Source organism: Scaptodrosophila lebanonensis, unplaced genomic scaffold (genome assembly GCF_003285725.1).
Source record: "Scaptodrosophila lebanonensis strain 11010-0011.00,11010-0021.00 unplaced genomic scaffold, SlebRS2 tig00001418-arrow-arrow-pilon, whole genome shotgun sequence".
Taxonomy (NCBI): Eukaryota; Metazoa; Arthropoda; class Insecta; order Diptera; family Drosophilidae; genus Scaptodrosophila; species Scaptodrosophila lebanonensis.
This window is the reverse complement of record NW_022060744.1, coordinates 1,182,543-1,207,421: the sequence shown is the minus strand read 5'-3', so window position 1 is coordinate 1,207,421 and position 24,879 is coordinate 1,182,543. Positions and strand designations below refer to the sequence as shown.

The window sequence follows — 24,879 nt, the reverse complement described above, 5'->3', positions numbered from 1 at the left end:
GTACGAACTTAATGAATTTATGCAGAATTGAAATAGTGAAAAGGATTTTCCCTAGTTTCCATTTAAATCATAATAATTTTAGTATATTTTAAATTATGGGAACATTAGATCGAATTCGGATAAGGAAACAATGTGAATCAGAAGTTAAATGCTAACAAAAATCCACCGGTAAAAAACTGGCTCTGCATATGGATAGCACTAATCCACTTGCCAAGTTCGGTGTCCCTAGCAGTCATAATTTAAGAGTTCCGGCAGTTCATACAGTCGAACAGGAAAGCATTCAGACAGCATTCAAGTGTGCCCTTAAACCGTCCGGGTACAATGCATAATATCGTAAAGCAGAGCCATTTCGCCATCTTTATAGCACTTCCCATTGCAGCTACGCGATACGCTCACGCTGTCCATCTCTAATCGGTAATAGGAACAATTTATATGTACATTTGTGTGTGTGAATTACCATCTAATTAGATACTTGCAAGCTTCGTGACACAGCTAGAGCGCGTCGTCGGACTGCGAGAGCCTTTGGTTTCTTATTCTATCTGTTTTTAGTCACACACTCAGAAAAATGCTGTGTAATACATTTTCTGAAATGAACCTCAAGCTGAACATTGCTTTTAAATATTTAACTCCTATTTAGACAAATCTTATTTAAACATGCAAGACGTTTCTTTCTGCATTTTAAAAAATCATAGAACTCTCTGAGCTCTATAAATAAATAATAAAGTTTGATAATACTCGGTTTTCAGAAAACATTTCAAAATAAAGAAAAGTAATTCTTACACTCTTAAACTCTTAGAAAATACATTTTTATGAATGAACAAGAGACAACGCTACAGTCGAGCAAGCCCGACAGTGTAATACCCTGTACCCAGGTAAACTTCCGTCACTGAGTTATATGCGCCCATAGCAGCAGCAAAAAGAGGAAGAAGAAGAGCGAACTTGTTGCTGCAGTTTGGGGAGGTTGTACTGGCGAGAATTTGTTTCGCTAATAACTTTTCTTAGAATTCTGTCAGAATTGAATAAAATTTTGAACAACAGTAGATAATTATTTATAAATTATGTGTGCAAAGTTTGGTTAAGGTAGCATTTGAAATGTGGACGCTATTGACGAAATTCTGTAGCGGGAGAAGGGGGGGAAAATTAAAAAAAAATAAATAAACTCGTCCTTACTCGGACCTAGGAGAATCTGGATGCCAACTTTGGTTATTCTAGCTTTTATAGTTTCTGAGATCCTCGCGTTCATCCAGACGGACAGACGGATAGACGGACGGACAGACGGACGGACATGTCTAGATCGATTTCTCTCGTCATGCTGATCAAGAATATATATACTTTATGGGGTCGGAGATGCTTCCTTCTGTATGTTACATACTTTGCACAAACCTAATACGGGTACAGGGTATACAAATATGCATATTTGAATGGAGGTTACGCATTTAAGCCTATCTAATGCCCTTATCGGAAGTTAATGTAAATAAACTTGACGGCACTATCGGGCCTCTGCTCCCTGAACACTCATTATCGCCATTCTCGCTACCCAGCTTCTCCCCCCCTTTGGATAGGGCACAGAATGGGAGAAACGATCATTTTCAAAGTCCAAGTTAAGGATCCACAGAAGCCTTTCTATTTGCATGTTGTATTATATCTGATATTGAAGTCTTTAAGTGGCTTTCAATCTGCACAGAAACCTTCAGTCTCGAGTTTTTTTTTCTGAGTGTACTAACCAGACCCATCGGAACTGAGTGTGTGGAATTGAAAGAGCTGCATAAACAGACACGTAAGTCTTAATTAATTTAATGTGCATTATATTTTAAACTTAGTGGCGTTGTATTCTAATCTCTCAATGGACTAATCGGACTCCAATCGGATTCTAATCTGAGACCGCTGCAGCGGGACTGCGAAACTGTGTTCAAACACAGATTCAGGCCATAAAATACACAAACACACCTATGCTCTTTGAGCGTTGATCCCCATTGATCGTTTAGTTGTTTGCGAAATAAGAAGGATACTGACCTGAAACTGACCCCTCTGCGGCGAACAAACGCATAAAATGAATGAAGTGTGGCCGATCTGGAGCGTCCTAACTCAGCCGAGGATTCGGCAATTTTTCAATCAAATAAATTCATTGAAAGGGCTCCGCCGTTGAGAGCTTCCAACTTCACATTAAATATGAATATGCAGGGAGGAAAAAAAACAGAACCTGGTCGATTCTTTGGAAATGAAACTCGAATTAAAATTCGAGGCCAACATGCTTGCGCGCTCGCTCCAACGATTTAGACTCGACACCCAACAAATTGAATGCTCTGACAGAGTCCAATATTGAATAAATGTTTAGGAAATGTTGCCCTTTGGATTGTGACAGAGGAAAAAATAAAGCTGACAGCTTTTTAGCACTTTAAATTCTTAATGTTTGATGCACAGCCTAAGCTATTTTCTTTTAATTTGATAAACCAAACCATTACTGGACATTCCTGATTACGTTTCCAAAATAACCAGAACAGTTTTTATTATGGGACTTCTGCCTCTTACATATTTAGCAATTAGACTTTCTAGTATACCTTTTAGCCCTTCGATACAGTGTATACAAACTATTCGAATTGGATTGCATTTAGTAACTAAATAGACATCGATATTTTGAGAAATGTATATATTTAAATTGATCAGTTTGAATCTCAGATTAATTGCTAATTAATAGCTAACTATCCATTCGAGAACTACAGAAACATAAAGAAATAATCAAATTGTTAGGAAAGTTTTCATAAGAAAAACCGATCTTTACTTGGATGTACCATACATCGTCCACAAGTTAAAATGTACGTTAGGTATTGAATTAATCATTTGGAAATTTGTGGAGTGTGATTCCAAATGTTAAACTTGAACCACACTTGATAATTAAAAATCAATGTGGAAAGAACCAAACTTTGTTAGAAAGGTGGTGTGGTCCAATAAGTAGTAAGTCACCCATAAGATGGGTATTCAATTAATACATACATACATATTTAGCAATTTCAAAACTGTATCGCCGAAGTAATTTTTTATTTCGGCCAGCCTTTCTCAAATCTTGAACTGCTGCTTTCTAACCGTACAAATGTATGTATGTATGTATGTATGTATGTATAGCATGTCTGTAACTTTGTACGCCAAGAAAGTTTGTACATATTTGATTTTTTTACAGTTTCTTTTCAGAAAATCTACCATTATTGTTAAAGGTATTCAATCAAAAAGCGCCTGTAACGGCGAATTGTTATTTACATTGTTTGTGTTTGCCTTTGTTTTCTTAGTGTTGGAGAACGCTCAAATTGACAAAACCCAACAGGATGTGGAGACACTGCAGGCGATTTATCGACGGCTTTGAATTATCAATCGAAGCTTTAGCAGCAAATATGAGCGAGCCGGCTGCCTATGGGAAGAAGGATAATGGTAATACCAGGCGGCTGTAAATTGAAGTGCAGGTTAACAAGCCAATGCTAATTGTTGTTGTTTTTTGTTGTTTTTGCTTTGAAAACGTGAGCAAACTTACGTTGATTAATAGCAATGCCATACCTGTGTTTGTACGTACATATGTATGTATGTTCGTGTGTGTATTTTTTCTGTATATACACACGTACATATGTATGTACATATGTACATGCATACATAAACACTTGAAGATAGACGAAGAGCAGACGCAAGGAAGCAGATAACAACAACACGCAGAGTGGCAAACAAACGGCGCTCAAGAAGGCAGCACACAATACATATATACATACATACATATGTATATGTGTATGTATGTCTGTATGTACAGATGTATGTATGTATGTGTGTTTATACATATGAGAACTTTTCATAATAAGACATACAGCGCAAAAGCGTTTTTGCCAGAAAGGGAAAACCTGAAATGACTACAACAACAACAAAAAACAATTACAAAAGAAACACACAAAGACGCAGAAGAAAGAAGAAGAAGAAGCTAAACAGAAAGCACAGAAACAACAGCAACAACAAACAAATCACATCTTATTTTGGCCTTCAAAATTTTGGCGGGCAATGAACCAACAACAACAGCTCACACACACAAACGCACGTGCGCGCACACACAGGCACAGACACACAACACACACAGAGAGCCGCGGACGCAGCCACAGACACCGACACAGCCGCGGACACAGCGACAGACAGACGCACATTTAGCGAAAGAATGACAGACAGACAGAGCGACGGAACGACGGACAGACAGAAAGCAGCGACCCAACCACAACAACAACAACGCGAGTGTATGTGTTTGTATGTAGATATGTAATGCCGACTAGTGATGGGCATGGGCCGGCAGCGGCGGCTTATTCGGTTGGGATCGACGCATCCACGGCACGAACCAAACAAAAGCAGACACGAAATTTACAGACATAAAGAGGAAGACACATTCATACTTATGGTATGTACATACATACATACATACATACTATGTATTTTTGTATGAGTGTATGAGATGTCATTTAATAAGCATTTTATGCATTTCAAAATTTAAGACGTTTAATGAACAGAATATACATATGAACATATGTACATACGAGTACATACGCATAACCATTTATTTGATTATTCATTTAAGAGTTTCTAAATTTATGCTCGCCGTACCGATTTTTTGAGGGCTTCGAACTATTAATTGGCGTTTTAATGCGTATTTACGGCTAAAAATATTGCCTGATACAAAAAAAATTAACCATTTCTTTATGTTCAATTATTCTTATTATTATTATTAATTGGGATTTCTGCTGCTTATTATTATAATTGTAAGTAGTTAGTAATTGTTAATTAAAAGACATATTCCTACTAATGGTATGGTGTGCATAAATTTAATTTAAACCTTTCACGACTGTATTTTTTTCAAAAACTGGTATACGAAGAAATGTTTGTGTATATATACATACATACATATGAACATAACTCGCACAATTTAATATAGTGTTTAAATTCTGCATTTGTTAATATTTATATAAAATCTACTTTGTCACCCTTAAAGTAATCCCCTCCAATGCCTTTTCCACTCCTCGAAGTAGTCCGAAAAATCCTTTTCTGTAATGACTCTCAATATCTCATTCTTCAATTCAAGTTGAATCTTCTCAATCCCTCAAACGTTGTCCCCGGAATGGTATTTTCAATTCATTAATTGAGCTTAATACTAAATGAGGTTGGTTGTGGAACGATGGAACGATATGCCTCCGTTTTTTTCGCAAAATTCTACAAGAACGAATGCATGGGGAATGCTGTTGACCATGTTGTTCCATTAAAAATAACTTGTTGTTCATCAGTTGATGTATTTGTTCGTCTTCGATGTGGTTATTGGTGGTCTTTAACGCTTTATCGATCCTCTTTGAACATTTTGTACCATTCATAAACTTGTGTTCTTGACATAGCTCGATTATTAAAAGCTTTGGAAAACTTTCTGAGTTTTTTCGGCAACAGATATTCCACTCTTTACACAAAACTTTACTGAACTTCTTTGTTGAATCATTTCTGATATTGTAAAGATCGAAAAAAAAAAAACACTTTTAGACGGTGCAATTTAAAAACAACGATTTGTCCCTATCAACACAACAGCTCCAGCTTCAGGGTCATATTTTTGTACACAGGGGGGCCTCCGTGACCCTTTTACCCTTTGGGTGCAGTGTTTAATTCCTAATCATTTTTTCATATATTCAAATACATTTGAAAGAAATATTTACAGATAATTACATATTATTTTCGTATCAGTATTATCAGCCCTTTCCGAAATCCAGGCGTTCATCCGTTCAAACAAACAGGCCGACGTAACTAGATCGATTTCTCTCGTCGTGCTGAACAAGAATATCTGGGAGTTAATGGGGTAGGAGAGGCTTTCTTCACCATATTACATACATTGCGCAAACCTAATATTCTCTTTCTTCCTTTCGGAAACTGGGTATACCAATTGAAAAAGCGAGTGCAACCGGCCAAGGGCGTAGGCAGCTTTTACCAAAGGTGGGGGCCAAAAAATTAAAATTTTGATTAAATAATGCACGATGCATTTAAAAAATAACTTATGCATATGATCAATGTAAAAACTTCAACAAATCCAACTCAGTTATTTGCGTCATAATAATGAACGTGTGGTCGACTTTATATGGAACAATTTTTTCTAGGGGGGGGCAACGGCCCCCCTGCCTACGCCCTTGCAACCGGCAATTAAAATATAGTAGATATTAACATTTGAAAGGTGTTGCACAATTCAAACATATTCATAACATTTTGCTGAACATATATTTCTTGACAGCCTATTGGCTGGTTTGCTGAAGGTTTGCTTTTAATTTAAATTTAAAGTGCGTAGCAAATGAGGCAAGGGAAGGGAGTTGGTTTCATTAAACCATAACAATTATTTGAGGCCCATTCCCATTTTAGACACCACTTTCGATTGCACGAAACGATGACCATATTTAAAAGCATACCCCAAAATGTTGCCCACATACATACATAAATAAACACACACACGCACATACGGGCATACATACATACATACATACATATGTATATGAAAAAGACATTTTCGGAATTTAAAACAGGCCTGAATATTTGATTCCAATTTGAGTTGAGTTGCCATTTGCGTCGCTCATCAAAAAATTGAAACGCGTGCGGGGAAAAAAGTGACTCCATCGGCAATGAATGAAGCAATTCTGCAATTAAGAAGCGTATTAACAAAGTACTCGATTCATAAATTTGTCCAACTCAACTTTTATAATATGCATAATAAAAGTCAAGTTTAGGGTCGATTGGTTGAGAATACAGATTTTTCATACAAGCTTTAGTGCCCGTTTCCCCCACTTGGAGTTCGAAATTTCCAAAGCCTAGCTCGTTTGGGCTGTGCGTTGATCATTAATCAGTTCCTGAGTACAATTTTTTTATATACTCGTATTATATAATAAATAGTGAAAGGCAACTGAGAGGCCCATTTGAGGTTTTTTTGTGAAATCCTTTTGAATTCTCTGGGACACCACAACTGATAAAAAAAACAGACTTAATAGTCAAAATTTTTACAAGTCTATCAATCACATTATATTTTTGCTCCTTCTGAGCTAATACAAGCATGCCACAGCTAATGCAATATTCCCGAGGCTGGTATGGTCTTTTGTTCCTTCAGTGAATTACTTTTTATGGTCACAATTAGTTATTTGAGTTTCGGAAAGAGAAGGAAGTCAAATCTGGCGAATTTCGTGACCATGGTCAGACTGGAATGTGATCTTGAATTGGCGCCTCATATCCCAAACATCAACCAAAATGTGTTGAGTCGATCCATAAGAGACGTCTCTATAATGCCAACACGACGATTTTTCTTCACAATTGCCGGCACATTTCCGATATTATCGTCGTTAGCAAAGTTGGGTGGATGGACGACTTACATTTGGCAAGTTCTCTTCTTCTTTCCTTTCAAAACTGTTCTCCAACAATATTTTTCGTGATCTAATTTTTTCAATAGTAAAAATCGTCAGAGAAACTTATCAGATCGTAAACAAGTAGAATGCAAAAGAAGGTGTGTTTGTGTTTTTCGATGGTCGTCTCTAAGAAATTTGTCGGTCAAATTTAGATATAACGGCTGTGAATTAAGTCGGGAACTCAGATACTACCATGTCTATATTCCTTTGTGCTACAGAGAAATGTTTAGTTTAATTTTATTTCCATACTTATTTCCATTTTATTTGACAACATATTTAAGTTTACGTTAGTTTTGTGCTTTCTAGGACGCGTCTTAGGGAGTTCTTAGAAATATGTTATCGCAGGATTTGAGTCAGAGTAGTTGCAATATTTTAATGACTGGCAGTTAGTCATGCATATAGTAAATATACAAACGTATGTACATACTATACGTGAGATTATACTAAATAGTGCTTAAGTTAAAAGCTCTTAGGAATAAATACGATAAACGCAACACCCGCAGAATTGCGGCGTTCTGGAACACAGAACTGCGCAGTTTTGGGTATTCGTTGATGAAAATAACATTTTGCCAGAAATGCGAAATTGATGATAAAACAAATTTCATAAGCACGCGAAAATTGGTAATTTTTTTATAATTTATTAAACAAATATTTGTTTTTTCAGTGCCGCAGTCCATTCTGGTAAATACTATATCCATATACATTTATACATACATATGTACATATATGTAATAAGCTTAAACATTTTGATGTGTACGCCTAAATAAACGTGTTTAGTCGACTAAACGCAGATTGAAAAGATACTGCGAACAGTTTAATCACAATTGTCCGAGTCTATTAAGAAGCTATGACTTTTGTCCAATTTGCGCGCGCATTTGTACATAAGCAGTAGTATACTACAAGTATAATGTACATACAAGTATGTAGATTCGACGTGAAAGTAAATTGCCTCTGGCTATATACATACTTACGTATGTATGTACATACTTATGTACATAGTTCACACAAACCAGACTACAGATAGCGCCGGCAGCTGAACAGAAATGTTTCTTGTTCTCCGCACTTACGTCATAAACTTATCACAGCGGCATAAAAAGCTCAACCAACTCCTGAATGCCAATCACAAGTGTTCTAAATAGCGTTATATGTAATATTAATATACATACATACATATGTATGTATGTACAAGTATATCAAATATTCTTATTTCTGTCCAAACTTGTTTGACACTTACATGCGTACATATGTACATACATATGTGTGGAATTGAGCTCTTGAGGGTGACCTCAGAGCACCCACAACAAATCCGAAAGCACATACTTGTATACACCCCCCGCCATTACTATTAAAAAAACAAAACAATGTGTTTTAACCAATTTTATGAAACTTAAAACCTAAAATTTCCGAATTTTATGGGTCATATCTGCATTGCAACAACAAAAATGTAACTGCATGATTTTGTTTAAAATATTTGCAAATAACCAAACAGCCCAGTTACAGTGATGGAAAAAATAATAGAAACGACATTCCACTTTTCACTAAAAACTTCATTCGTTAATTTCTGGACAAGTTATAAGGGTTTCTTCTACTATCCACGATAATTGGTTAAAGGTACTTCATTGTGATTTCGGTTTAACCGGTATTTCGGCAAGGTAACCCCATTTTGGGTTGGAAGAAAAAGTAGAAACGCATATACTTATTGGGAAAATAGTGCATTGTAAACTTAAAAGGCAAACAAAAATTAAACTTATTTAGGTAATATTTTAACATTATAAGTAAAGGGTAAGCTCAAAATAAAAATTCCAGCACAATTTTCCTCTATGTACAAGGATATTGGTATAAGGCTAAAAATGGGTCGCGGATATCATTTCACAGCTACGAAAAGGGAAATCACACTTAAGCTCAAAAATAAAAGCAAACCAATGGCTGTAATTGCAATTTTATTGCATTGATAAAAAAAAGTGTTTTTTGCGGTTCATAAACAAGGTAGAAAGCTAGCCAAGTCTACAAAATTGTACAAACTTCTATTACGACAACCAAAAAAAAAATTAAAAAAAAAAAACGATTTTTGCATCAGGAAAGCAGTTAAATAACACCTGTTTCTAGTCGTACAATAATACTTGGAAATAGGCTAACAGATGCTGAAAGCACATTCTGCAAGAAAAGTACCATGTCTTATAAAAAAAAAAAAAAATCAGAGGTCGCATTACTTTTCCAAAAGGCATTTAGTGCGAGCAAATTGCAAGCCCGTGCTTTGATTACACGAGACTGTGCTAAGTTTGTTGGGATCTGATGGCAAGACGCCCCCAAAATCGGGCTCACGATCCGGAATACACTATAAAAACTATTAACTGGAAGTGTCAACATAATGCTATGGGGATGTTTTCATCGTTTGGGTGTTGGTCCAATATTTTAGGTTAAGGACGAAATCTGCGCTGTGGATTACGTTAATATACTTAACAGCATAATGCTTCCATATTCAGAGGAAGAAATGCCGGTAATGTGGAAGTTTTTTCAAGATAATGGACCCTAAACACACTTCAGTTTGCAGTTTGCAAAAGCAAGGTTTCATGAAATCGAAGGTTCTTTGATGGAACGGATTTCACAATGATCCGACCTAAGTGCCATAGAGGCACCTATGGGGGATATAAATAAAGAATATGTTTGGGCTTAAGTGCAAAAACATAGACGATTTATGTGCAGACCGTACGGCATGCCATTGATCCCCCAACATTTGGTCCATACCGGCGGAATCTATGGGTCGTCCAGGCGCAGAAGCTTTCAAAAATGATGGTGACCTTATTAAATATTAGTAATAACCCGACATTTTTTACATGGTTTATGTCTTGGAATTAAACAATTTTTTTTGTTTAGCTTAAACTATATCGTTTCTATTTTTTTTCTCCAACCCAAAAGGAAAAAAATACGTTATTTCGCAATTTAAATTTTCAAAAAGCTTTTCTTTGTTGCTGCTTTGGTTCAACTTTGTGCTGCATACATACACGCATATAAACACGCATAGACACGATGATGTAAATGTATGCTGTTAAAACTGTACATAAACATGTCTTCTGTGTATGTATTAAATAAATTTTATTTATTAATTTAATTAATTAAGAGTACAGGCTATTTTACTGTCGGGCTTACTCGACTGTAGCGTTCTCTCTTGTTTAAAATTTAAACATGTAATCTGATAAATATTAAGTACAAATAATTACATTCTGAAAGAACAATATAGTATGGGAGAAAATTCGAATAAACGAAGAAAATGTTGTCGTTTCTATTATTGTTTCCACCACTGTATATTGAAGGGTTTTTTGAAATTGTCCCCCAATATGCGTTAACTTTTAAACAGTCACATCACTACGAAACAGTGGCGCCATCTCTTGGTGAACACTGCAACACACACGCTCAACTGTTGAGCAACAGCTACCACGGCCAATGTGACCACATCAAAAACCGAAACAAGTGTTTTATTCAAATTTACATTTAAATTTGCGTTCCTTTAGAGCAAAGCTTCTTTCATTTGATATTCGCAAATAATTGTGTGCGTAATATATTTGCTAACTAAATTAATCGATGGGTAGTACTTGTCAGTTGCCTGGTTAGCTCAGCTCTCTAATTTATTTGCTTTCTAATTGACAGTCTGAAAATCGACGCCTGTCGTGCAGCTTGAAATATTGAAGCATTATTGGAATCGATTGAATACTTTCAAAATGCTTTTAGAGCCTATGGAACAAGAAACGCGTAAGCTGCAAAAAATATACATACATATATATATATATTGTAGTGCTTGTTTTAGCTATGTTTATGTATGGATATTAAAACAGTTTATTTAATGGGCGTGACACGAGAACGCCAAATGGCAAACGGCAAATTGCAAATGAACTTGTTTTAATATGGATTTATCATTCCGTTTCCTCAGTACACAACCCAAACGATCCACGCGAAGTTGAATACATACAGTTCGGTATATTGTCGCCGGAGGAAGTTAAACTGAATTCCGTAACGCCCGGTGGCATCAATTCGCGCACAATTTTAGAAAATAATGTGCCTTTGTATGGCGGTCTTATGGATCCGCGCCAGGGGCCTATCGATCGCAATGCTCATTGCGGTTCGTGCTCGAATGGAATAACAGAGTGTCCCGGACACTTCGGCCACATCGAGTTAGCTCAGCCGATCTACCACACCGGATTCCTACAGAATGTAGTAAAAGTTCTGCGCTGTGTGTGCTTTTATTGCTCTCAGCTTCTGGTGAACCGGGACTCGGATAAGGTGCTGGCCATACAGGACAAGTTTGGACATAATCCGCGCAAGCGATTATCTGAAATGCACAGCATTTGTCATGCCGTCAAATACTGTCCCAACGACTTGAAGGAGAACCGCAAGAATCCACTCAGTCTGCCGCGATTTAAGAGGAAAAAGAGGCTCGAAGACGAAGGCTCTACCGTTTGTTACGGTCCTTGTGGGCCCCTGAATGCAGACCTTTCAGCAGTCGATGTGGAGCCGGAGACACGCTGTGGCCGCCGACAGCCGAACATAACGCGCAAGGGTCTGGATGTGCACGTAGCGATGCAGGGCATGGTGGCGGGCGTACCGCCCGAAGTTATTGTCGTAACACCGTACCAACTGCGTCAGATATTGATGGGAATCTCTGACAGCGATTGCGAGCTGCTGGGCTTGAATCCGCATTTCGCTCGACCCGAATGGATGATCTTAACAATGCTGCCGGTAATGCCACCGCCAGTCCGTCCGGCCGTCCATATTGCCGGACGTGGTCCGCTGGATCGCAGCCACGACGATCTCACCCACAAGCTGGGCGACATAGTTGTGGCAAACAATGCCGTCAAGCAACTCATTCTGCGCGGCAGTCCCGACCACGAGGTCCAGGAGGCCGTCAAGATGCTGCAATACCACGTCGCCACAATGATGGACAATGATCTGCAACAGCTGCCGCAGGCCTTGCAGAAGAGCGGACGTCCCATTAAGAGCTTGAAGGATCGGCTCAAGGGCAAGGAAGGGCGGCTGCGTGGCAACCTCATGGGCAAGCGTGTCGACTTCTCGGGACGTACTGTTATCACACCCGATCCCAATCTGGGCATTAACGAGGTCGGCGTACCAAAATCGGTGGCGAAAATTCTAACCTTTCCCGAAATTGTCGCGCCATATAATTTTGATGTAAGTTATGAAAAACTATTCGTAAGCGAGGAAGTTTCCGTGGGTTTGGCTTTTCTTGTTCTTGGATATTAATAGAGTACATATTGATATATATGCGCCGATTTAAGTGAAAATTGATAAAAAATGTGGCATTATTTAAAACCCAATAATTTGAAATCTTATTAAATATATAGTGTTCGGCTCAATACATTATATATGGTACAGATTTGAATGAAAGTTTAGAATACTGCGGGGCATTATTAAAAACTCCTAACTACCCCATTTGTTCAGATCGTTCCTATGACAGCTATATGATAAAGTGAACCGATTTTGACTTCAAAATATCATAATTATTGCTTCAGAGATCTTCACAAACATACCAGTTATCCAACTAAGAGAGATTTCTGCACCTATTGTTCCTATGGCAGCTATATAAAATAATGCGTCAATATATAAATTTTAATAAACTTTGCCTGCGTATCAAATAGATTAGTCTAGAGCCAAGTTCGGTGTCCATAGCTGTTGTGCCTTAAAAGTTATCAACAGTATGTACCCAAAACATGGGGTTTACCATGCCTTCTGCTGCCTATTATAGACGTTCAACTTTCTAGTATAGTCCGTAAATTATATTTTGTATTTAAAGACGTCTTTAGGTTAAGGTCTTTTAATTTTTACAGCGCCTACAAGCCTTGGTGACACGCGGCGACAACTATCCTGGTGCGCGGGCTGTTATTCGGAATGACGGCATGCGTGTCGACCTTTATAGCCGACTGGCCAATGCTGGGGTTAAGCTAGAGCTGGGCATGAAGGTTGAGAGGCATTTGACAGACCACGACATTGTCGTCTTCAATCGCCAACCCACACTACACAAAATGTCAATGATGGGTCATCGCGTGAGGATATTGCCCTTTTCCACCTTCCGCATGAATCTGTCGTGCACCTCGCCCTACAATGCCGATTTCGATGGCGACGAAATGAATTTGCATGTTCCGCAAAGCCCCGAAGTGTGCGCTGAGATCGATCAATTGGAGCTCGTGTCTCGGCAAGCGATTACGCCGCAGTCGAGTCGGCCTGTGATGGGCATTGTGCAGGACTCGTTGCTGGGTGTCTGTCGGATGACGCGACGGGACACGTTTGTGAATATTCAACGGTTTATGCATCTGATGATGCAGATGCCCTTCTTTGGGGGATTGCTGAAGCGGCCATGCATTCTGAAGCCGGTGGAGCTGTGGAGTGGGAAGCAAATCTTCTCGCAGATTATTCCGGGCCAACTGAATATGATGCGCACCCATTCAACGCATCCGGACGAGGAGGACGACAGCGAACATCATTACATGTCGGTCGGGGATACGCGGGTGAGTGATTCGAAATAATCGCAAAGTAATGGGGACCATTTCATCAATGATTCGGTTTACAGGTGATTGTGGAAAATAGCGTCCTGCTAATGGGTATACTCTGTAAACGAACTTTGGGCGCCTCAATGGGCTCGTTGGTTCACATTGTTGTTAGGGAGCTGGGCCACGAGGTCGCTGCCGAGTTCTACACCACCATTCAGAAGGTGGTTAATGCCTGGTTGGAGGTTGATGGTCACAGCATAGGCATAGCCGATTGTATAGCCGATATAGAAACCTACTCCCACATCGAGGACAACATAGAGAGCGCAAAGAAACGGGTGCTTTCGGTAATTGCAGAGGCCAAGATAATATCCAATAGCTGCACCACCCTGAACGAGACGTTCGAGAATAGAGTCAACCAGCTGCTAAACGAGGCACGCGACAGTACCGGTAATTTGGCGAAGCGTTCGCTTAAGGTGAACAACAATCTGAAGAGCATGGTGATTGCCGGCTCCAAGGGCAGCAACATAAACGTATCTCAGGTGATAGCGTGTGTCGGCCAGCAGAACGTGGAGGGAAAACGAATACCGTGGGGCTTCAAGCGGCGCACTCTACCACATTTCCACAAGGGGGACTTCGAGCCGGAGTCCCGTGGTTTTGTTGAGAACTCTTATCTTACTGGTCTGACACCGGCAGAGTTCTACTTCCATGCGATGGGTGGACGAGAGGGTCTGATTGATACCGCAGTTAAAACCGCCGAGACGGGCTATATACAGCGACGCCTAATTAAGGCTATGGAATCAACAATGGTGCAGTACGATGGCACCGTACGCGACAGCGGTGGCAACATCATTCAGTTCTGTTATGGCGAGGATGGACTCTGCGGCGAGGCGGTTGAGTTCCAACAGTTGCCCACTCAAAAAATATCAGACGAATCAATGACAAAACAATTCAAGATGGATCTATCAGTGCGTCCGAAATTGTTTAAAGTATTCACCGAGGAAACCGTTCAGGAAATCGATCGCAATATCACGACTACCAACAAATATCTAGAAGACGAGTGGACCCAATTGTGCAACGATCGCAAACTGCTACGCGAAATCTTTCCACTCGGAGATTCGAGAGTCGCTATGCCCTGCAATTTGCAGCGCCTGATCGCCAATGTCCAGAAGACCTTCAAGATAAGTCCGCAATCGCAGTCCACACTGCTACCAGTGTATGCGATCGAACGACTTAAGGAGTTCATTGATACCCTCGTTGTTATACCCGGAAAGGGGCAACTCGCCCGAAACACCAACACCAATGCCACCCTGCTGTTTCAATGTTTGTTACGCTCCGCGCTCTGCGCTCGTATGGCCACGGAACGGTACCGCTTCACATCCGAGGCCTTCGACACACTCCTGGCACAAATTCGCATTAACTTCGAGCACGCACAGGTTTATCCCGGCGAAATGGTGGGCGCTCTAGCAGCCCAATGCATTGGCGAACCCGCTACTCAAATGACGCTCAACACCTTTCACTTTGCGGGCGTCTCGGCCAAAAATGTAACACTGGGTGTGCCTCGTCTTAAGGAGATCTTGAATGTTTCGAAATGTCCCCGTTCGCCGTCCATGACAATGTTTTTGGTCGGCGAAGCAGCAAAGAACGGACACCTAGCCAGGGATGTGATTTCCCGATTCGAGCACACAAAACTGAATGATGTTACAAGCAGTACGCGTCTCATCTACGATCCAGACCCAAGGAGGTCTGTGATCGCAGAGGACAACGAATTTCTCGACTGTTACTACGAACTGGATGATGAAGATGATGGTAAGTGGGGAATGGAAATAAAGTTAACTTTTTACAATTGTAATTACAATTTTCTCGATTAACAGTAATCTTTCGATTAAGGTGGCACTAATCCGTTCGTATGTTCGGATCGATAGATCTTTTGTAGAAATACTTTTATTGAGCAATAAGAAGAGCATTTTACTTAAAATAGTACAGCGTAGGATCTAAGAAATTTGATTTCCAATTGACATTTTGGAGAAATAAAGACGCAGCAATGACTTTTCATTTAGACTGCCGCTTAACTAAAGCAGTCTTTTATCCATAAAATTAAATGTTAAAGTTTTCTAGCTGTATTTTCAATATATCTTTGCTATTTTTTCTGCAGAGCACGTTTATAACAACCATATTTGTATACAGCTCATTATATTATATGCATATGTATGTATCTGCTGTAGAACCGAAGGGTGGAGTTGCTTTTGTATTTTTAAAGATCTCTTAAGAGATAATCTGAAGTTAAGCAGTAACTAAGCATGGAAATAGAACAGCGGACCAATGGCAGTATTAATAGTATGTCGAGATTATACCTATGCCCTAGTTTCTTGCTTGAGTATGCCAGTATAGCGCTTTTGTGCAACAATTCAATGATATTACTTCCCGTTCCCTTCCAGATAAATGCTCCCCCTGGGTATTGCGATTGTCCATGAACCGCAAACGTATGACAGACTCTGGGTTGCACATGGAATACATTGCGGAGCGCATCCATGAAACCTTCGGCGAGGATTTGCGCTGTATTTTCAGCGACGATAATGTGGAGCAGCCGGTGATACGACTTTGTACCACGAAGGTGTCACCCACTCCGGGTGAATATCTAAATGAAATGGAAGATTTCAATGATCCGGACCGACGCATCGAGGATCACACCTTTATACGGTCCCTGGAGGCCACAGTGCTGCAAGATATGTCATTGCATGGTGTACCGGAAATCAGAAAGGTTTATCTGCATCTCCCGATAGTGTCGAGCAAGAAACGCGTTTTCATCAACGAGCGCGGCGAATTCCAAGAGGTCTCCGAATGGATACTAGAGACGGAGGGTACAGCCCTCAGCTATGCCTTGAGTGATATCAGCATTTGCCGACGTCGGACCTGCACCAATGACATAAACGAAGTTAATGCTGTGCTGGGCATTGAAGCAGTGCGAAAATCCATCGAGAAAGAGATCAACAATGTGCTACAGTTCTATGGCCTGTATGTCAACTATCGGCACCTGGCGTTGTTGTGCGATGTGATGACGGCTCGCGGTCATTTGATGGCCATTACGCGTCACGGCATCAATCGACAACAGACGGGTACATTGATGCGCGCCTCTTTTGAGGAGACATTTAATGTGCTTCTGGATGCGGCCACCCATGGAGAGCGCGATAACTTGGTTGGTGTATCGGAGAAATTAGTTGTGGGCCAATTTATACCGTATGGAACCGGATGTTTTGACTTGCTCACCGACGTGGGAAAATGTAGGGAGTCGGTGAAGTCCTTTAACAAGCTGTTGCAGAGCGCTTGCGCGGCCAATGCCTGCAAACCACCACCGAATTGGCAGCCTCCAAGCCATGGAACTCCCGATTCACCATTGAGTACGCCGATCGAATGCTACTCACCGGATCCCGTGGTAAGCGGCTCGTTCTCTCCCGAGATATTCGTATCCCCGCTTTACAAATCACCCAAGTACGAGCCCGCATCGTCCGTCACGTCGGCTAGTAAATACGCAGACGATTTGGGCTACCCGAACGCCACATTACCCATGTACCGGCCCGAAACAACCTACACCACGGGCATGCCTATGTATAGTCCGGACTCACCGACATACTACGCTTTCACACCAATCTACAGTCCTGCTGCATCCGCCTACAAGTCGAGCACGCCGTTTTATAACCCCAAAACCCCGCAATATGTTCGGCAAACGCCGATGTACTCGCCAACGGTGCCGACTCTGTCACCGGCCTCGCCAGAATACTCTTCGGTACCCACAGTACCGTTATACACGCCACAAACTCCAGTCTATGTGCCAAGCTCTTCAGCACTGTATTCGCCAATGTCACAGGGGTATTTACCAGTGAAGCCAACTTACGAGCCAGCTAAGCCGAAGTTCATACCGAAATCGGACAGTTTGTACGCCACAAAATCCCATTTACTGCCGCAGTACTCGCCCACTTCGCCTACAATGGTAAACCTATCTACTCTGCTTACACCCGACTCGCCCATTAGTTACACGCCGAGCTCGCCACAAACCAAAATTGGCTACTCGCCCAGCTCGCCGGATTCGAACACTGGCTATTCGCCCACATCGCCGACATCGGTTATGGGCTACTCGCCCACATCGCCGCCTTCGAATATCAGTTATTCGCCTACTTCGCCATCTTCTGCCATTGGCTATTCGCCCACTTCGCCGACATCGAACATGACCTACTCGCCGGCCTCACCACCGCTGAATATTAGCTACTCGCCCACATCGCCACCTTCGATCAATAGCTATTCGACCCTTTCGGCACCTTTAAAGATTGGGTATTCGCCCTCCTCGCCAACGGCAAACATCAGCTACTCGCCCACTTCGCCGAGTCCTAACCTCAGCTACTCGCCCAACCCTCCCTCGAAAATTGGCTACTCGCCCACTTCGCCAAATGTTGTCGTCGGCTACTCTCCCACCTCGCCAGATTCAAATATCGGCTACTCGCCCACCTCGCCGGAATCAAGCACCAACTACTCGCCCATTTCTGTCAGCTCGAAAACAGGCTATTCGCCCGTCTCGCCAAATGCTAGCTACTCGCCAAGCATGCCATTAAGTTACTTGCCAATCGCTCCAAGCCCAGCTTCCATAGCGCCCAGTTATCAGGCAGTAAGTCCGACTTTAGACACTTGCTATTCGCCGTCATCGCCCACCACATCGATAAATGTCGGCTACTCGCCCAATATGTCCGCCTATGAGCCTTCAGTGGTGAAAGCGTATCAAGCAAACGAGAAGGAACTATCCACGAAGCCAACCTTCGAGCGCGCTTATATACCAGCGATATCAAATATCTTCACGAGCCGGTATTTAACCAGCAGCCCGGCCTACTCGCCCACCACGCCCAGCTATATACAACAGAGTCCAGCTACAAAAAGTGATTCCCCAATGTATTTTCCACCTGCCAGTAATTTGGGCGGCTATTCCCCCTCATCTCCCAGCATGCATCCGATATTCGAAAGCCTCAACAAGAGAGTAAACTCCATCCTAAAGCCAAAGTATAGCAGCACCCCAACTGAACCTAAAAACAAGGCCGAATACAGTCCGGCCAGTCCGGCTTTTAGTCAATTCTCATTGAGCACGAGAAGCACAATGTACAGCCCTCAAAGCCCCACTACCTTTAGCCCCATGTCGCCCCCTTTGCCTGGCAAGGATGTCGAGTACAGTCCGGCGAGTCCCGCGTTCAGCGATTTTTCGGTGAGCACTCCAAATTAGAAATATTGGTACCCTTCACCCATCACCCATCAAAACTTTCCAAAAGACGTCCAAGGGTGCGACTTTTAAATAAAAACAAACAAAAGCCAATGAAAAATATGAATTCTATCTGTTAACCGACATCTTTCCCACGCCACGAATCACAAAATTAATAATTAATAAAGTAAAAAAAAAATTGAATTAATAATAAGCCGATTACAAAAAAATAAACTCGTCTAATTTTCGGGGATATTATAGATATAAATTTAATCAAAAAATAAACACAAACTGAAAACTACAAGTAGAATTTAAAAACACACAACTACAATTTCACAAAATGAAATAACTTGAATGATAAAGAAGAGTCTTAAATAACTGGATAGAGTGGCTAATAAGAGCCAAGAAATTCCAAGTTACATTCGAAATCGAAACTAGGCCTATTTCAGAAATAAATGACATGTATTACTGAATTTTTCCTAACATTTTTGAAAATAAAGGGCAGACTGTCGTTGTTTTAATGAAAGTGTTTGCCAACAATGTTGTTGGATTCTTTGTTTCATTCTACTTGTAGTATTTTTGTTGAATTATTTTAAATGTGCAATGGTTTAATAGTAGTAGTTGCTTAAATTTCAAAGAGCTGGCTGCTCTGATTCCAAAGATTGCGTAATGCGGGTCAAGCTGCCCGAAAAAGGCAAAGCCTGTGATTGCCAAGAGGAGGGCCCCGAAAAAATGGACCAACCCAGTTAGCCATCGATCGCAGCTCTCGGGCGGTTAGTTGGCTGGCTGAGATAACCAATTTTTGGTTACGAAATCGCTGCTCGCTCCTCGTTTCGTCTTCCACACACTTTGCGATGCTAATGATAATTTCAAACTGTCATAAATTATAGTATACTTGTATATTATGCACAGAGCGGGGACGGGCGGGGGAAGGGAGATGTCCTTTTTACAATTCGCTCCTTTTGTTTCTGTCCCTCCTTGCTGCTGCACACAAGAACAAATAAATGTTTTATGCATTTGCATAAGTTGCTGCATATCGTGTGAAGCAACCACAACAACAACAGAATATAATTTCATCCATCTAGGACCCGGAGAATACAAGTAGGTAAAAATTCCAGGTCTGGCCACGGTCTCCAAATAACAAAGACAAAGTTGGCGCTTGTGTTCCTCTCCTTTTTTTTGTTTTTTGTTTTTTGTTTGTTTTATTTGTTGTTGCTTTTGGTCGCGTTTCTGGCAACCGCAATATTGTAAATCCTCGTTTTAAAAACACATACACTCAGAAAAAAGTGGCCCCGAAAACGCTTAAAATATGATCTTTTTGGGAAGGACAGTTCCTTTCAGCGAATACGAGTTTTTCTTTAAAACTAGCAACATACCCCATTAGTCATGCATAGAAAATAGTATTAAGTTTATAGTTTTAAGTTTAAAATATTTTTGGTACGTTCTTTGTATTTCTGCTCTGAATAGAAATGTTGACTTATCGACGCCCCTATCGACACTAGTAATTGCGATTTTTATACCCTGTACCCGTAGGGTAAAAAGGGTATATTAGGTTTGTGCAAAGTATGTAACATGCAGAAGGAAGCATCTCCGACCCCATAAAGTATATATATTCTGAATCAGCATGACGAGAGAAATCGATCCAGACATGTCCGTCCGTCCGTCCGTCTGTCCGTCTGTCCGTCTGTCCGTCTGGATGAACGCGAGGATCTCAGAAACTATAAAAGCTAGAATAACCAAAGTTGGCATCCAGATTCTCCTAGGTCCGAGAAAGGACGAGTTTATTTTATTTTTTGGAATTTTCCCCCCCTTCCCCCGCTACAGAATTTCGTCAATAGCGTCCACATTTCAAATGCTACCTAAACCAAACTTTGCACACATAATTTATATATAATTGTCTACTTATCTTAATGTACTTTTAACTTGGTTTGATGAAGGTTTCTTATTTTCAAACAAGAGAGAACGCTACAGTCGAGCAAGCCCGACAGTGTAATACCCTGTACCCAGGTAAACTTCCGTCACTGAGTTATATGCGCCCATAGCAGCAGCAAAAAGAGGAAGAAGAAGAGTGAGCTTGTTGCTGCAGTTTGGGGGTTGTACTGGCGAGAATTTGTTTTGCTAATAACTTTTCTTAGAATTGACCGAATTGAATAAAATTTTATACAACAGTAGACAATTTTATATTAATTATGTGTGCAAAGTTTGGTTTAGGTAGCATTTGAAATGTGGACGCTATTGACGAACTTCTGTAGCGGGGGAAGGGGGGGAAAATTAAAAAAAAAAACATAAACTCGTCCTTACTCGGACCTAGGAGAATCTGGATGCCAACTTTGGTTATTCTAGCTTTTATAGTTTCTGAGATCCTCGCGTTCATCCAGACGGACGGACAGACGGACGGACGGACATGTCTAGATCGATTTCTCTCGTCATGCTGATCAAGAATATATATACTTTATGGGGTCGGAGATGCTTCCTTCTGTATGTTACATACTTTGCACAAACCTAATATACCCTTTTTACCCTACGGGTACAGGGTATAAAAATGAACATGGTATTAATATTGAATATACAGTCTCTCAAAAAGGGAAGTTAGAGGCAACTCGCAAGATAAATACATATATTTTTGGCCTCGTCATTCTCTTTTCATAAAGCAATAGTTTCTGGGTTTCAGGGAATTATAATTCAACGTACTTGTAGTAACGAAAATGGTTCTGAATGTATTTGTAAAACATAATAATGCATTTTTGGTCTCAGAGCAAAAACTCTGGGTTACAGGACAACAATTTCGGACATTTTTTGTTTATAAATTCAACGGATCTAAACCAGAAAACTAGACAAATTTGTTTGTTTGCCGGTTTTTCAAATTTAAGGAAAAGTTAGGCACATTTTTTGCTTCTAGACCGATTTGATTTAAAATTGAGGCAACAATACTTGTGTGTACACATTTTTGAATGCCCTAAATGTAATAAAAAATATTTTTAAAACTTGCACAACAATTTCTGTGAGTGTATTTACTATATAAATGTGTGGACTCCTGGTGGACTCCTTGTAAAGCGGCCCCGCCACCTGCCCCCTGTCTGGCGCCATAAAAGCGAAAGCTGCCATATCTGACATGGTTGGGGACTGAGGCTTCTGTGTCAGCGCATTGCAGACGCTTTCTCTCCGCTTTCTTTCTCCCTTTCCCTGCACCTCTTCACCAGTGCCTGCCTCCTCACCGCCTCCCTACTTCCTCTGTCAGTGTCCGTCAGCATCCACCACGTCTCGGCGATTTTGCTTTTGATGTTGTCAACGTTGTTTGTCCCAACCTACCCCTATCCCCCAAAACCTGCCACCCAACCACAACCCCAATCCCAGTCCCAATCCCAACCTCAACACCAAACCAAACCGCATTCTAAGCTTTATTGTCGCCGCTCCACACTCGTCGTTCGTTTTTCGTTGCTCGTGGCTCGTGGCTCGTTGCTCGACTCGTTGGCTTGCTGTTGTTGTTTTTAGCCAAAAGTCTGTCAGCGAAATTAATAGTGAAATCCATTTTCCATTTGGCACGGCAAACTGCTGTTCCTTTCCCTGGCCCTTGCCAGCCCCTGCGGCGACCGCAGCAAAGAAAAGTCCGCGCCACTCTAAGCGGCGTCAGTTGCATTGCCTAGATATGTCCTAGTCCTCTATTCCTGCACACACACACACACACACACACACACACACACACACACACACACTCGTATATGCATGTGTATGCATGCACATGCATGCATATACTCGTAAATAGTGTGTCGTTTTACCTGTTTGATTTCAAATGTTGTCCCACTTTCGGGGCACACTAATTTGATATGAAACGGATATATCCGATATAACAGCTCGCAGCCGTAATCATAATCGCGATGCGGCCATTACCAAAGCGCCATCGAAATGTACTCACGGAATTGTTGCCCCAAAACTCTCTGGTTATGCAGCTGCGGACTTTCGCTCCATAAGCAATGCATTAACTGTACTGCCACTGTCACGTGATAGTTTTAATGGCGCAGGATAAGATACTATCAAAGTTTACTCGTATTGTTCAATTTTTAATTTTGTAGAGCTTCTTACTATAATTTTCAATAATCTTAACGTTACTGATATCCTAAAAACGAACCAAAAATGTCTTATCTTAATCACACCAATACTATGATTCCTACACACTATACACGCAGGCGACTATACAACGGATACAATTATCCCCTGGCTATTCTTAAGAATCATTCTCACTTTATTTAGTTAGCTCTTTAATAGCGTCCCAAAGCTATTATGCACCAACCTGCGTATAACTATTGGGGGGGTTATATATCTTGTTGGAATGTTCACATTAATAGCACTTTCCCATTAAATTACTATGCAATAGTAGTCCCACACCTCCATAACGGCAACCATTATTCTATTCCATTAAAGTACTTATAAATCCATTTGATTGTATAACATTTTCATTATTCATGTCAAGTCGACAAAATTAGAGTCTTGTTCTATTTCTTAAAACAATGTAACGCAATTTTCCAGCAAGCTTCGACCATAAGTCGTTTAGCAGAGTTTGGGTGGCAACTCTGGCAAGTACCGTTAAGTTGCCATGGCTTGCCATTCAATCTGCGATCATAAGTAATTATTTGGCTGGCTGCTGCACATATCGAACAATTGCAATCTAGGCTAAAAAGGACGACGCGCAACAAGGATGAGTAAAGACTTAAAGGCGTGATCATTCACGTGTAAATTCAATTATCAAAATTTCCAATGCCAGCCGGCAGTCCGACGTCCGACATGTTGGACGGACAAGGCAAGGCATTACACGGCAAGGCAAGCCGAGGCAGACAGGACACCACAAACAGCAGCCAGCAGCAGTCAGTCGAATGACCACTGGCCAGAGTACTGTATCCTCGCTGCGTGTGTGTCTGTGTACATTGGAGAGAGTGTGTGTTCGCCCATGTGGTGATTTATATTTATTTCGAACAACAATTTTGCCTGCAGTTTGGCGTTGGCGTTGAATTTCCACCGCCTGCTGCTCTGCAACGGACAGAGAGCGTAATGAAAAGTGTGTGTGCATTGGGTGCATAGGGCACACACACACACTCACAGACACACGCTCACACACACACACACAATCGCATCAACGCAAAGACACGCTCATACATACACTCTCAACAGTGCTACCAACATTCTAGGTTATTGTATTTAAAATAGAAAAACCGCTGTAAAGAAGCTAAAAATAGCCGAGTTTACGGAAAAATAGCTTTAATTTTTCATCAATTCATAAATGCTGTTGAATTGAGTAGAGCTAGTCACCCGCAGCCTGTTATACTGATTGCCTTGTGTTTATATACATTTTCGTCATACATGCTGATGCGGTTTGTTGCGCCCCAAGATGTTTCAACTGAATTGTTGCTAAGCATTGTATTTGTTGCTTAAGAGTTTGTTGCGGGACATCACAGACCCGCATCATAGTTAGCAATTTTTTTCACTGATCATATGCATAAATTATTTTTTAAATGCACCGTGCATTATTTAAACACAATTTTAATTTTTTTGCCCATGGAATGGCTTTTGCTTAAAAACATGTTAGGTTATGAAATAAATGTTTCGCAGCAAGCTGCATGGTGCGATTGGCAAGCTGTTGCAAATAAATTGTTGCGAAACATTGTCTTATACATATTTTAAAATGAATGTTTCGCAACAAGCAACAAATGCTGACAACATTTGTTGCCAAACATTG

General features: G+C 40.8%; 1 protein-coding gene across 1 annotated transcript; it reads left to right on the top strand.

The window, feature by feature from the left end:
• Nucleotides 1-11,140: 11,140 nt before the first annotated feature.
• Nucleotides 11,141-19,175, top strand: LOC115633384 (DNA-directed RNA polymerase II subunit RPB1-like). The gene is made up of 7 exons (XM_030530828.1): nt 11,141-11,171; nt 11,350-11,808; nt 11,917-12,602; nt 13,259-13,936; nt 13,999-15,724; nt 16,354-18,190; nt 18,782-19,175. Exons 1-7 carry the CDS (start codon nt 11,141-11,143, stop codon nt 19,173-19,175), a joined length of 5,811 nt encoding a protein of 1,936 aa, XP_030386688.1.
• Nucleotides 19,176-24,879: the final 5,704 nt, after the last annotated feature.